At 37.1% G+C, this 16,104-nt stretch overlaps 1 protein-coding gene across 2 annotated transcripts in view; it reads left to right on the top strand.

Moving 5' to 3' along the window:
* COX16 (cytochrome c oxidase assembly factor COX16) overlaps nucleotides 1–12,105 on the top strand; it is a 33,752-nt gene extending 21,647 nt beyond the window's left edge. For both annotated transcript variants that reach the window (XM_027111636.1, XM_027111637.1), the window contains 2 exons: nucleotides 8,440–8,502; nucleotides 11,734–12,105. In XM_027111636.1, the coding sequence (XP_026967437.1) occupies nucleotides 8,440–8,502; nucleotides 11,734–11,850 (180 nt within the window). In that variant the 3' untranslated portion in view covers nucleotides 11,851–12,105. The remainder of the gene's footprint in view (nucleotides 1–8,439; nucleotides 8,503–11,733) is intronic.
* Nucleotides 12,106–16,104: the final 3,999 nt, after the last annotated feature.

The following is a 16,104-nucleotide window of genomic DNA, read 5'->3' as shown; positions in this document are numbered from 1 at the left end:
CTGATCCTGCATCCATACACTGAGAAGTTTCTCCATCTCTTCCATCATTCTTCCACACTTCTTTGATATTATTGTCGACATCATCGGCACAGCACACTTCTCATATTCCATGATCTTGTCTTTGTTCATTAGAATTGTGCTGATGGTTGAATGATTCATGTTATAAGAACAAGTGACGTCTACCATCTTTTCTCCTCGCTTCACTCTCAATTTTTTTCACTTTTGTTTCCATTGTTATCTCTTGGCACTTCTTAGCAGTGCCAGCTACATCACCCGCTCCTTTTACACTTGCTTCCAGACATCCTGGGCTTGAAATAAAGATACTGTACTACTGTACTCTATACAGTACTGTATAGTAAGGTACACAAAAGCACAACCACTTGTAGAGGATGCATTCATGTGACAATGTACACCAGACACGTGAAGTAACTTATGTGATTAGACATGTGAACATAAGTTTGCATCTTTGAAAGATGGCAACTTGAAGGCTCGTATGTAGGGTACTTACCATACTTGTGATTGGGCTGTTCATGTTTTCTGTTTTTTTCTGGTTCAGTCTTGGGAGCTTGTACCTTTCTAAGAATTTATCTGTTTCTTCCAGGTTGTCCATTTTATTGGCATATAGTCGCTTGTAGTAGTCTCTTATGATCCTTACATTTCTGTGGTGTCCATCTTAACTTCTTTTTCATTTCTAATTTTACTGATTGGAGTCCTCTCCATTTTTTTCTTGATGAGTCTGGCTAAAGGTTTATCAATTTTGTTATCTTGTCAAAGAACCAGCTTTTAGTTTCATTGATCTTTGCTGTTGTTTTTTTCATCTCTATTTCATTTATTTCTGCTCTGATCTTTATGATTTCTTTCCTTCTCTGATCTTTATGTTCTTCTTTCTCTAGTTGCTCTAGCTGTAAGGTTAGGTTGTTTGAAATTTTTCATGTTTCCTGAGGTAAGATTGTATTGCTCTAAACTGTCTAGGAGGCTTGTGCAGGCTTCCTGATGGGAGGAGCCTGTTCCCGTCCAGTGGTGGGTGGAGCTGGGTCTTGTCCTTCTGGTGGGCAGGACTGTGCTCAGGGAGACTTTAAGCCACTTGTGTGCTGATGGGTGGGGCTGTGTTCCCACCCCATTGGTTATTAGACTGCTTTTGCTGCATCCCATAGGTTTTGATTCATTGTGCTTTTGTTTCCATTTGTCGCTAGGTATTATTTGATTTCCTCTTTCATTTCTTCAGTGATCCATTGGTGGTTTAGTAGCATATTGTTTAGCCTCCACATTTGTGTTTTTTACAGTTTTTTTTTCTTGTAGTTGATTTCTAATCTCATAGCGTGGTTGGAAAAGATGCTTGATATGATTTCAGTTTTCTTAAATTTACCGAGGCTCGCTTTGTGGCCCAGCATGTGGTCAATCCTGGAGAATGTTCCATGTGCACATGAAAAGAATGTGTAGTCTGCTGCTTTTTTTTTTTTTTTAACATCTTTATTGGGGTATAATTGCTTTACAATGGTGTGTTAGTTTCTGCTTTATAACAAAGTGAATCCGTTATACATATACATATGTTCCCATATGTCTTCCCTCTTGCGTCTCCCTCCCTCCCACCCTCCCTATCCCACCCCTCCAGGCTGTCACAAAGCACCGAGCCAATATCCCTGTGCCATGCGGCTGCTTCCCACTAGCTATCTACCGTACTACGTTTGTTAGTGTGTATATGTCCATGACTCTCTCTCGCCCTGTCACAGCTCACCCTTCCCCCTCCCCATATCCTCACGTCCGTTCTCTAGTAGGTCTGCATCTTTATTCCTGCCTTACCCCTAGGTTCTTCATGACATTTTTTTTCTTAAATTCCATATATACGTGTTAGCATATGGTATTTGTCTTTTTCTTTCTGACTTACTTCCCTCTGTATGACAGACTCTAGGTCTATCCACCTCATTACAAATAGCTCAATTTCATTTCTTTTTATGGCTGAGTAATATTCCATTGTATATATGTGCCACATCTTCTTTATCCGTTCATCTGATGATGGGCACTTAGTTTGTTTCCATCTCCGGGCTATTGTAAATAGAGCTGCAATGAACATTTTGGTACATGACTCTTTTTGAATTTTGGTTTTCTCAGGGTATATGCCCAGTAGTGGGATTGCTGGGTCATATGGTAGTTCTATTTGTAGTTTTTTAAGGAACCTCCATACTGTTCTGCATAGTGGCTGTACCAATTCACATTCCCACCAGCAGTGCAAGAGTGTTCCCTTTTCTCCACACCCTCTCCAGCATTTATTGTTTCTAGATTTTTTGATGATGGCCATTCTGACTGGTGTGAGATGATATCTCATTGTAGTTTCGATTTGCATTTCTCTAATGATTAATGATGTCGAGCATTCTTTCATGTGTTTGTTGGCAGTCTGTATATCTTCTTTGGAGAAATGTCTATTTAAGTCTTCTGCCCATTTTTGGATTGGGTTGTTTGTTTTTTGATATTGAGCTGCATGAGCTGCTTATAAATTTTGGAGATTAATCCTTTGTCAGTTGCTTCGTTTACAAATATTTTCTCCCATTCTGAGGGTTGTCTTTTGGTCTTGTTTATGGTTTCCTTTGCTGTGCAAAAGCTTTGAAGTTTCATTAGGTCCCATTTGTTTATTTTTATTTCCATTTCTCTAGGAAGTGGGTCAAAAAAGATCTTGCTGTGATTTATGTCATAGAGTGTTCTGCCTATGTTTACCTCTAAGAGTTTGATAGTTTCTGGCCTTACATTTAGGTCTTTAATCCATTTTGAGCTTATTTTTGTGTATGGTGTTAGGGAGTGATCTAATCTCATACTTTTACATGTACCTGTCCAGTTTTCCCAGCACCACTTATTAAAGAGGCTGTCCTTTCTCCACTGTACTAAGCTAATTATTGGTATGTAAATTGCTATTGCCATTTTCTTAATTGTTTGGGGTTTGTTTTTGTAGGTCTTTTTTCTTCCCTTTCTCTTTTGTTCTCTTGTGGTTTGATGGCCATCTTTATTGTTCTGTTTGTGTTGCTTTTTCTTTTTTGTGTGTGTATATTTATAGTTTTGGGGTTTGCTGTTCCCATGAGGTTTTTTTGTTTTTAATTAATTAATTAATTAATTAATTTATTTTTGGCTGCATTGGTTCTTTGTTGCTGTGCACGGGCTTTGTCTAGTTGTGGCCAGCGGAGGCTACTCTTTGTTGTGGTGTGCAGGCTTTTCATTGCGATGGCTTCTCTTGTTGCGGAGCACAGGCTCTAGGTGCACAGGCTTCAGTAGCTGTGGCTCATGGGCTCTAGAGCACAGGCTCAGTAATTGTGGCACATGGGCTTAGTTGCTCTGTGGCATGTGGGATCTTCCCAGACCAGGGTTTGAACCCATGTCGTCTGCATTGGCAGGTGGATTTTTAATCACTCTGCCACCAGCGAAATCCCTCCTGTGAGGTTTTGATATAGCAGTCTGTATAGGTACAAGGTTGTTTTAACTTTCTAGTTTCTTTCCCATCTAGAGAAGTTCCTTTAGCATTTGTTGCAGAGCTGGTCTGGTGGTGCTGAGTTCTCTTAGCTTTTGCTTGTCTGTAAAGTTTCTTTTTTTTTTTTTAAATTGGGATATAGTTGTTTTACAGGATTGTTTGTTTCTTCTCTACAGTGAAGTGGAGTTTCCTGTGCTATACAACAGGTTCTCATTAGTTATCTATTTTATACATTAGTGTATATATGTTAGTCCCAATCTCCCAATTCATCCCACCTGCCCTTTCCCCTCTTGATGTCCATATGTTTGTTCTCTACCTCTGTGTTTCTGTTTCTGCCTTACAAACTGGTTCATCTGTGACATTTTTGTAGATTCCACAAATATACATTAATTTACAATGTGTGTTTTTCTCCTTCTGACTTACTTCACTCTGTATGACAGTGTCTAGGTCCGTCCACGTCTCTACAGATGACCCAATTTCATTCATTTTTATGGCTGAGTAATATTCCATTGTATATATGTACCACATCTTCTTTATCCATTCATCTGTCAATGAATATTTAGGTTGCTTCCATGACCTGGCTGTTGTAAATAGTGCTGCAGTGAACATATTGGGGTGTGTAAAGCCTTTGATTTCTCCATCAAATCTGAATGAGAGGCTTGCTGGGTAGAGTATTCTTGGTCGTAGGTTCTTCCCTTTCATCACTCTAAATACAGTATATTGTGCTACTTCCTTCTGGCCTGCAGAGTTTCTGCTGAGAAATCAGCTGATAACCTTATGGGAGTTCCCTTGTATGTTATTTGTTGTTTTTCACTTGTTACTTTTAATATTTTTTCTTTGTCTTTAGTATTTGTCAGGTTCATTACTAGGAGTCTTGGCGTGTTCCTCCTTGGGTTTATGTGCCTGGGACTCTTTGTGCTTCCTGGACTTGGATGACTGTGTGAAGTTTTCAGCTATTATCCCCTCAAATATTTTCTCAGGTCCTTTCTCTCTTCTCCTTTTGGGACCCCTATAATGGGAATGTTGGTGCATTTAAAAGATCTCTTAGACTGTCTACATTTCTTTTCATTCTATTTTCTTTATTCTGTTCTGTGGCAATGATTTCCACCATTCTGTCTTTCAGGTCACTTATCTGTTCTTCTGACTCACTTATTGTACTATTGATTCCTTCAAATGTATTTTTCATTTCAGTTATCATATTGTTCATCTCTGTTTGTTCTTAATTCTTCTAGGTCTTTGTGAAACATTTCTTGCATCTTCTTAATCCTTGCCTCTATTCTTTTTCCAAGATCTTGGATCATCTTCACTGTCGTTATTCTGAATTCTTTTTCTAGTAGCTTGGCTATCTCCACTCCACTTAATTTTTCTTCTGGGGTTTCATTTTGTTCCTTCATCTGGGACATATTCCTCTGCCTTCTCGTTTTGACTAAATTTCTGTGAATGCAGTTTCCATCCACAGGCTGCAGGATTGTAGTTCTTGCTTCCGTTGCCTGCCCTCTGGTGGATGAGGCTGTCTAAGAGGCCTGTGCAGGGTTCCTGATGGGAGGGACTGGTTCCCAGTGGTGGGGAGCTGGATCTTGTCCCTCTGGTGGGCAGGGCTGTGCTCAGGGAGACTTTAAGCCACTTGTGTGCTGATGGGAAGGGCTGTGTTCCCGTGCCATTGGTTATTTGGCCTGAGGTGATCCAGCACTGGAGCCTACAGGCTGTTTGGTGGTAATGGTGGCCTTTGGGAGGGCTCATGCCAATGAGTAGTTCCAAGAACTGCTGCTGCTAGTGTCTTTGTCCCCACACTGAGCCACAGACACCCCCTGCCTCCCCAGGAGACCCTCCAATGCTAGCAGGTAGGTCTGACCCAGTCTATTCTGGGGTCACTGCTTTTTTCCTCTGGGTCCTGGTACCCTCAAGACTTTATGCATGCCCTCCAAGAGTGGAGTTCTGTTTTCCCCAGACCTGTGGAAGTCCTGTGATCAACCCCATTGGCCTTCAAAGCCAGATTCTCTGGGGACTCCTTCTCCCATTGCTGGACGCCCAGGCTGGAAAGCCTGACTTGGGGCTCAGAATTTTCACTCCTGTGGAATAACTTCTGTGGTATAATTATTTTCCAGTTTGTGGGTCACCCATCTGGTGGGTATGGGGTTTGATTTTATCACGATTGCGCCCCCTCCTCCCATCTTATTGTGGCTTCTTTGTCTTTGGATGTAGGGTATCATTTTTAGTAGATTCCTGTGTTTTTTTGTTGATGGTTATTCTACAGTAGTGATTTTGGTATTTTTGTAAGAAGGGGGCGAGCTCACATCCTTCCACTCTGCCATCTTGAGCTAATCTGAACTAAGTGGGTTTAGATAGAAAGGAGTGAAAATGTCATTATGTGCAGATGAAATGTTCTCTACCAAGAAATTTTATACACAAGAAGATTAAACCTATTAGAATGAAAAAGATCATGCAACAGATAGCTCTTCACTTGTAAATACTTTGTAATTTTCATTTTGATTTCTTCTCTAACATGTTAATGTATTTTAAAACGTTTTCAGCTTCCATATATATGGATTCTTTCTGCAGTTATCTCTTTGCTATTGATTTTAAATATTATCGATTGTAATCATTGAATATGTTATATATGACGATTTTTTATATGTGAATTTGCCTAGTTTTCCATTATGCCCTATAATAAGTTTAATTTTTATTAATATTTTGTGTGTGTTTGAGGAGAAAATAGCAATCCAAATTTGCTGGGCTCAAAATTCTATATATATCTATTAGAAAGAACTTAATCATTTTACTCATCTTCAATAATTTTATTTATAATCTGCTTGATCAGTTAGTTTCTGGGAGAGGTATGTTAAGCTCCTTTAGGATGTTTTGTGTATTTATTTCTTAAATTTTTATCCATTTTGCTGCATACAGTTCAAAGCAATATAGTCACATAATATTTAATAATTCTAACATTTTCTTTAAAAATTGTTCCATTTTCCAGTATTGAATTTTTTTTTTTTTTTTTTTTTGGCCGTGCCTCATGCATGCAGGATCCTAGCTCCCCAGTCAGGGATTGAACCCGCGCATTGCGCGGAGTCCTAACCACTGGACCGCCAGGGAAGTCCTAAATGTTCCTTTTTGATGCTGTTTGCCTTGAATTCTGTTTTGTCCATTAAAAATATTGTTATGTATTGATCCTCCTGCCCCCACCAGTTTTGTGTGTGTGTGTGTGTGTGTGTGTGTGTAGTGTATCATTTTTTGTAACCTCTGCCTTCAATCTTGTGTTTTCATTCTTTTTTTTTAAGTGCATTTTTTTGTAAGTAATATATAACTGGATTTCTAAAAATGTCAGTCAGAAAATCTTTATTAGTTAATAGATGAGTTCAGCAGTTACTGAGATTGTTGATATGTTTGTATGTATTTCCACCACTCAAAACACTGATTGAGAAAAACCCAATCAAGTAGAAGCTGAGAAAGAAGAGAGAAAATAGTCAAAATAAAACTGAGGTTCAGGGCTTCCCTGGTGGTGCAGTGGTTGAGAGTCCACCTGCTGATGCAGGGGATATGGGTTCGTGCCCCGGTCCAGGAGGATCCCACATGCTGCGGAGCGGCTGGGCCCATGAGCCATGGCCGCTGAGCCTGCGCGTCTGGAGCCTGTGCTCCACAGCGGGAGAGGCCACAGCAGTGAGAGGCCCGCGTACCGCAAAAAAAACCCAAACCCTCCCCCAAAAAAACTGAGGTTCAAAGTAATCCTTTTAATATCAACATTGTAGATATAATTTCATTTTATTTTAGCGTTTTAAGTTGCTGATGAAGTCTTTTTTCTAATCCTCATCCCTTTGTCTTTTCACTCTTTTTGCTTTTGAGATTTTCTTTTTATCCTTAATATCCTAAGGCTTTACTATTAGTTGATGAAGAGTGGGCTGGCTTTGTTTTGTTGTGGTTATTTTTAAATTTTATTTATTTACTTATTTTGGCTGCGCCTCATGCCTTATAGGGTCTTAGGTCCCTGACCAGGGATCGAACTTCAGCCCACAACAGTGAAATCAATGAATCTTAAGCACTGGATCACCAGGGAATTCCTGTTGTGGTTATTTTTTATTGTGCTCTTTCAGTCTGAGGAATCATGTATTTTTATATATTATTCATTAATTATTGATTAGTTATTGCCCTTCCTCCATTCTCTTTATCCTGTAATTCTGAAACCCCTAATAGACCTGTTTTGGATCTAGCTTTCATAATATGCCTTTTCTTTCATTTATCCCATCTGTTTGTGCATCATTCTAGTGGAATCCTCATGTTGTGTTTCTTGTGTACTACTTTGGTCTTAAGCTGTGTTAGTCATTATTCAGCTATTCCACTGAATTTAATTTGGGTTTTGTTGATGGTGATGGTTGTTAATTAATTTCAGCAATCACATTCTTCTTTCCTAAAGACTTTGCTACACACAGGTAACGTGGCATCAGTTTCTGTTTACCACTATGGAATCCTGTCTAATTTTTTCATAGCTAACTTTTTAATTTCTGGTGTATATAAAATGTTCTTTTTTGTTTTCAAGAACAGTGTTACATTTATTAGTATTTTTGTAATGATTCTATGTAATAACATAATTTATTGTGGTGGTTAATAGCATAGACTCTGGAGGCAGAGGGCTGAGGCTCAAAGCCAAGTTCTGCCTCTTTGACAAGCTATTCAAACTCCCTGTATTCCATTATCCTTACTTTGATCATAATACTAATACTTATGTCATAGGATTTTTTGAGGATTAAAGGAGGTAATAAATGTCAAAATACGTGGCATATACCAAGCCCTCAGTAAATATTAGCTGCTATTAGTTGTAGTAGTGGTGGTAGTACTATATTAGTTATCATTATGCAATTGTATGTTTTGTGGAGATTTTCCCATGCTTTTGTAATCTGCCATGCCATCCCAGCCATGCCTTATATTACTTTTTAAAATTGAAAATGGGATCTAACAGACTTAAATAACTTATGGCTGCTCTTTCTTTTCTACAGATTGATCCTGAGTTAGAAAAAAAACTGAAAATGAATAAAGTGTCATTGGAGTCCGAGTATGAGGTACAGTATGCTAATGTAGCAATCTTCCTAGTCAGTGACTGGTTCTATCTGCTTTAAGGTAAATTCAAATTATTATCAGTACAGGAAAAAAATATTTACCTTAAATATATGTTATTGGAACAACTATGTAGTCGTTTGAAAAGAAAATAAAGATGGATCTATATTTCATATACTGTTTCATATCCATATTCTAGATGGATCAAGAATTTAAAAATAAGAAACAAAAGGTAAAAGTACTAGGAGTAAACAATGAAGATTCTTTTTAGTGGTCTTGAGTCAGAAAACCCTATTTAAATATAGAAAACCCAGAAGCTTTAAAAGTAAAGATTGCAGAATTCATACATAAAAATTCAAAAGTTCAAAAGTTCAACCTAAAAAAAATAGTGTATATAAAGTTACTAGTTAAATGTGAAATTCTAAAAATATTTTTTATCTTAACACGATGAATTAATTTATTTAAATATGAAGAGCAAATCAGTATGGAAAATTTCAACAACTCACTTGATCAGTAGGAACATGGGCAGAGCATGTAATGAGTTCAGAGACAAGGAAATAAATATCATTTTTAAACAGATAAAGAGATGCTCAACTTATAATAGGAATGTTAATTAAAATTATAGCGAGGTATCATTTTCCACCTATCTTATTAACGAAATCAAAGAGCTTAATAGCATGTTTTATTATAGGATGTGGAGAGAGAGGGTGTTCTCCATCTCTGATCATATTTTCCCATTTCTTTTCATGTTTGGTCATTTTTGATTGAAAGGTGGACATTGTGAACAATATACATTGAAGAGACGTGTGTAGAGTGTTGATTCTCATTTTAGCATTTCAATCATTGGCTGATCATTTTGAGCTTGATTTTATGCTTCATAAGGGAGGATCTGTAGAAAGGTTTTGATGTTTCCTAAACCCCTCAAACTGTGGCATTCAGTCTCCAAATTGTTCACCCAGAGGATCTCGTCAGAGCTTAAGACTAGACCACTTTTTTGTTGTTGTTGTTTGTTTTTGTTTTATTGTTGTTGTTTTTTAGTTTAGTTTGGGACTGGACCACTTTTGCATGAAGTTGTTCTGCCAACCTTGCATCCCATTTAAGAATTATTCTCAAATTCTCTTGAGCATATAGGTCTTACGTTATCTGAGTGAAGGCCATTATTCTTTCTTAAAACCTTTTTATAACTTTGTATCATTTCATAACTATACGTGAAAATAATTTACTCTGTTCTTGACACTAAATTAGTAGAATTTTGTTCATCTATGTAGATTTAGTAAACTCCTGGTAAAACTGTAAGTGAAATTTAGAGAATGGTTCATTTACTATTTCCCCATTATCTTGTCAAAACCTCTAATTTGCTACTTCTCAGTATATATCTATGGAGGGTTTGTCTGGGAGTGGACGTTCCTTAAAGTTCTTTTAGAAGCCGTAGAGTTTGAGAGCTGAAGAAATTATATAGACCATTTGGTCTAGCCTTTTCATTATTACTCTTGAGAGAATTAGTGCCCAGATAGCTCAAATCACTAGCCCAGGGTTATATAGCTTGTTAGTAAAACAGTAGTGCTTAGTATCCAAGTGTCAAGGTAAATTGATATCATTTTCCCTGTCTCTGAATAAAAGCTGTCCTGTGTTCTCTGTGTTTCTTTTTCTATCTTGTGCACTTAATTATTCCAGAATAACCAAAGCAGATATATGAAAGTTATTGTCAGAGTGGTGTCAGAAGGGTAAAGAAAGGTTTATGTTCTTCCTTTTTTTCCTATTTTCATTCCTGTGCTTGAGAGACACTTCACACTAACTAAAGATATGGTGATCCAAACTGTGGTTGAAGCTAGTTTTTATTGCCCCACAAGAGCTTTGCTTATGGCAGCTATGGGGAATATCTTTTCATTCTTAAGCCCAGGCTCATTTCTTAGGTGCAGAACAAATCATCTTGGTCTCTATTCCTTCTAGCAGACTCTAGATTCTCCACTTTTGTTCTCTTCATTTACTGCCATCACCCATGTTAACCCATGCTAGTCATTATTATGCTGGATTAGCGTTCGGACCTGGAGTTTTGTTTTCCCAGCTTCTTCCCTTTCTTTGTGCTCTCAAAAATAAAACATGTACATTATTCAAGAAACGCAAGTTAAAACTACAATGAGGTACCACCTCACAGAGGTCAGAATGGCCATCATTAAAAAAATCTACAAGTAACAAATGCTGAAGAGGGTTTAGGGAAAAGATAACCCTTGTACACTGTTGGTGGGAATGTAAATTGGTGTAGCCACTATGGAAGACAGTATGGAGGTTCCACAAAAAACTAAAAATAGAGTTGCCATATGATCCAGCAATCCTGAGCATATATCTGGAGAAAACTATAATTCTAAAAGATACATGCACCCCTATGTCATAGCAGCAGTATTCACAATAGCCAAGACATGGAAACAACCTAAATGTCCATCAACAGATGAATAGATAAAGAAGATGTGGTGCATATTAATATATACAATGGAATACTACTCAGTCATGAAAAAGAATGAAATAATGCCATTTGCAGCAACATGGATGGACCTAGAGATTATCATACTAAGTGAAGTAAATCAGAAAGAGGAAGACAAATACCATATGATATCACTTATTATGGTATCTAAAATATGATGCAAATGAACACATCTACAAAACAGAAACAGACTCACAGACATAGAGAACAGACTTGTGGCTGCCAAGGGGGAGCATGGGGGAGGGATGGATTGGGAGTTTTTGATTAGCAGATGCAAACTATTATATATAGAATGGATAAACAACCAGGTCCTACTGTATAGCACAGGGAGCTATAGTATTTTGTGATAAATCATAATGGAAAAGAATATGAAAAAGAATGTATGTGTGTGTATATACATATATATGTATAACCGAATCACTTTGCTGTATAGCAGAAATTAACACAACATTGTAAATAAGCTATGATTTAATAAAATAAATTTTTAAAAAATATAGAGTTTTTCTGTTTTAATAGTTTAATTCTGATGAGGGGAAAGATAGGCAGTAACATCAATAGGAAGTAAGAAAAATTTTAAGTCCTAAGAAATATGACATTTCTTTAATTATTAAGCTTGATATGCAGTTATTTATTAGAATTATAAGTGAGGGCCTATTGAATTCTTTCTACTCATTTATTCATTAATTCACTGAGGTCCTAATCGAACCCACAGGGCTCCTATACTAATATTTATCCTCTAATATTTGTGGCTCTATAGAAAATAAAAGACTCCACTTTTGATGACTGGAAGAATATTCGAGGACCGAGGCCTTGGGAAGATCCTGACCTCCTCCAAGGACAAAATCCAGAAATCCGTAACACTAAGACAACTTGACTATGCTGATTCTTTTTTTTTTTTTAAATAAAAATGTTATCAACTGGAATTCCCACCACATACTCCTGTACATTGGAAAGAAAATTACAGACCTGCAGAAGCCTGGATGGGAGTAATTTGATGATAAGTACTCTTGATAAAAAGTTAAGTACAGGTTTCTATACTTCCCAACTCTTTTATTTGCAAATGAAAGTAACAATGTTGACCACATATATTTTTTACTGCTCAATAAAAATGTGAATACTGCCACTTAAACAGTGTCATTTATTCTACTCCCAGGTACCCACCCATATTTCTTTTCCCCTAGCCAGTAGGGCAATCTGATTCCTAATGAGAATAATAGGTCTGGATCCAAATTTTCACAGTAACATCAAGCAGGATTTTATGTCAGACCTATGTGGAAAATAATGTTGATCAGTCTGGTAAGAGCCTTGGTTTTATTTGTAATACCTCACATGTCAGGCTAATCAGTCTCCAAAGCATCACCTGATGATGGTGTTGATACCATTAAAATGCGTTAAGATAGTTTTATTGCTCCAAGTTAAAGCAAAAATCATGAGGTCATAACTTCCATCCTAATATACAAAAAAAAAAAGAAAAAGAAAAATGCTGAAAAACTGAAAACAGTATGCTTTGATCCATGAGAGAACTGAGGTACAGGACAAAACCATCACCCTGAAAACTTGAGACACAGAGAAATATAAAGAATCACAGTTTACCTGGAGGAGAAAACACCTGGAAACCACTTCTGGGCCCAGCATCAGATAGGAATACCTAAAGGGTAATTCACTAATTATTAGAGACTGAGCATGGACTAACCTGAGAGATAAAAACTCCTGGAGACCAGGCCAGGGACACACTTTTACTTCCTGGAACCCCACCAAGTTCTCACAGTGAATGTCAGAGAAAAATCTTGTTCTTCTAACAAGGGGAGGGGAAGGTAACCATTTTGAAATGTGCCCTCCGAATTCTGTACTTAACAAAAGCCTGGTCTCAAAGGAAACTATTTTGTTAGAGCTTAATTATACTGGGTTTTACCAGAGCCTAACCAACTGGCGTAAGGGAAATACCCAACTCTGCCTCCCTCTAGCCTTTCTGTCTCACCTAAATGGAGGAAGAGGGGTGGGGAGTAAGACTGAGAAGCAGTTGTGCAGGTCACATACCAGGATCCCATGATCACTAAAAGACTAAGATCTAATCAAAAGAGTATAGAAGGTTCCCCTCACTTTCCACATTACTGCCACATCGCCAAAGACCCACTCACTGGAGTTTCTTTTACGCAGTCCAAATGGTTATCATGTCCAACTTTCCACAACAACAGAAACTATAAGGCATACTAAAAGGCAAAAAGCACAGTTTGAAAAGACAAACTAAGCAAGAGAATCAGATTCATAAATGGCAGGGATTGGAATCATCATACTGAGAATTTAAAATAAGTATGGTCAGTATGCTTAGAGCTCTCATGAAAAAAAGTACACAACATGCATGGACAGTTGGGTAATGTCAGCAGAGAGAAGGAAGTTCTAAGGAATCATAAGGATATCAATATAACAGAAATGAAGAATGATGTAGTCATCAGTAGAGTAGATATGGTTGAGGGAGGGAGAAAAAGGAGGGAGAAGGATACATATACCATGTTAACACTAATCAAAAGAAAGCTGAAGTAGCTATTTAATTCAGGCAAAGTAGGAAAATTAAAATTTAAAGCAAGGAAAATTATCAGGGATAAAGAGGGAGAATTACATAGTGATAAATGAGTCAGTTCTCTAAGAAGACAACAATCTTTAATGTGTTTGTACCTAATGACAGAGCAGCAAAATACATGAAGCAAAAACTGACAAAAAGGCAAAGACTAATAGATGAATCCACTATTACTGTTGGAGATTTCAACTGCCCTCTGTCAGAAATGGATATATCCAGCAGTCAGAAAATCAGTAAGAACATAGTTGAACTCAACAGTAGCATCAATCAACTGGTCTAATTGAAATCTCTAGAATACCTCATCCAACAACAACAGAATACACTCTTCTCAAACTCATAACATTTATCAAGACAATATTCTTGGTCATAAAACACACCTTAACAAATTTAAAAGAACAGAAATTATACAAAGTATACTCTCAAACCACAATGAAATTAAGTTAGAAATCAGTAACAGAAAGCTACTTGGAAATTCCCAAATACTTGGAGATGAATCAGTATACTTCTAAATAACACATGTCCAAGAAGTCTATAGAGAAACTTAAAATATTTTGAGCTAAATGAAGTTGAAAATACAACTTATCAAAGTTTGTTGGGTGCAGCAAAAGCAGTGCTTTGAGGGAAATTAGAAGCATTGAATACATGTATTAGGAAAAAACTCTAACATTATTAATCTAAGCTTCTAATTTAGGAAACAAGAAAAAAGCACCACTTAAATTCAAAGCAAGGAGAAGAAAATAAATAATAAATTAGAGCTGAAATCTGTAGAGAAAATCAACAAAACCAAAACCTGGTTCTTTAAAAAGATCAATACAATTGATAAACCTCTAGCCAGACTAAGAAAAAAAAGAGAGAAGACACAAATTACTAATACCAGAAATAAAAGAGGGGCCATCACTATTGACTCTGTAACAACATTAAAGGATAATAAAGGAATATTATGAACAAATTTATGCCCACAAATTTGATAACCTAGATAAAATGGATCAATTCCATTACCTTTCAATTACTTGAAATTTCATTCCTTGAAAGACACAATCTGCCAAAACTCACACAAGAAGAAATAGGTAATCTGAATAAGCCCATATCTTTTAAAGAAATTGAATCAATAATTAACCTCTCAAAACAGAAGGCACCAAACACAGATGAGTTCAGTGGTGAATTCTACCAAATATTTAAGAAAGAACTTATATCAGTTCTCTTCAACCTCTTCCAGGAAATACAAGCAGAGGAAATACTTCCTGACTCATTCTCTGAGGTCCGCATTATCATAATACCAAAAGCAAAGAAAGACATTGCAAGAAAGTAAAACCATAGACCAATATCACTCATGAAGATAGATGCAAAAAGCCTCAAGAAATTATTAGCAAGTCAAATCCAACAATGTATAAAAACAATTATACACCACGACCAAGTGGGATTTATCCCACGTATTCCTGGGGTGGTACAGAAGGCTGGTTTAACATTCAAAAATCAATTACTGTAATCCATCACATCAATGGGCTAAAGAAGAAAAATCATATGATCATATAAATACATGCAGAAAAAGCATTTGACAAACTCCAACACCAATTCATGATAAAAACTCTCAGCAAACTAAGAATGAAGGGGAGCTTCTTCAAACTGATAAAGAACATCTACAAAAAATCTACAGCTGACATTATATTTAATGGTGAAAAACTAGATGCTTTCTCAGTAAGATCAGGAACAATACACAATGTCCCCTCTCATCACTCCTATTTAACATCATATGGAAAGTTCTAGCTAATACAATAAGACAAGAAAATAAAATAAAAGGTGTGTAGATTAGAAAGGAAGAAATAAATGTCTTTGTTAACAGGTGACATGGAGAATATCTTGGATAATCAACAAAAACAACCTGGAACAAATAAGAAATTAAAACAAGGATGCAGAATACATGGTTAATATACAAAAGTCAATCACTTTCCTATATGCCAGCAATGAACAACTGGAATTTGAAATTAAAAGCACAGTTTCATTTATTAGCATAAAAAACCCCTTTGGTATAACTAACAAAACATGTATGAGATCTAAATGAAGAAAACTACAAACCCTCTGATGAAAGAGATCCAGGAAGATTTAAATAAATGGAGTGATATGCCATGTTCATGGTTAGGAGGACTCAATATTAAGATGCCAGTTCTTGGGACCTTCCTGGTGGTGCAGTGGTTAAGAATCCTCCTGCCAATGCAGGGGACATGGGTTCGATCCCTGGTCCGGGAAGATACCACATGCTGTGGAGCAACTAAGCTTATGCTCCACAACTACTGAGCCTGCACTCTAGAGCCCATGAGCCACAACTACTGAGCCCTCATGCCACAACTACTGAAGCCCATGTGCCTAGAGCCTGTACTTGGACGGACAAGAGAAGCCACTGCAATGAGAAGCACGCACACCACAACGAAGAGCAGCCCCCACTCACTGCAACTAGAGAAAGCCTGCGTGCAGCAATGAAGACCCAATGCAGCCAAAAAACAAACAAAAAAAACCCAGTTCTTCACAATCTGATATATAGGGTCAGTGTAATCCCAT

Source organism: Aethalodelphis obliquidens, unplaced genomic scaffold (genome assembly GCF_003676395.1).
Source record: "Aethalodelphis obliquidens isolate GAN/ISIS:26980383/991018 unplaced genomic scaffold, ASM367639v1 scaffold10, whole genome shotgun sequence".
In the NCBI taxonomy this organism is placed as follows: Eukaryota; Metazoa; Chordata; class Mammalia; order Artiodactyla; family Delphinidae; genus Aethalodelphis; species Aethalodelphis obliquidens.
Note: the sequence above shows the minus strand (reverse complement) of the source record. Positions and strands in the feature narration are given on the sequence as shown.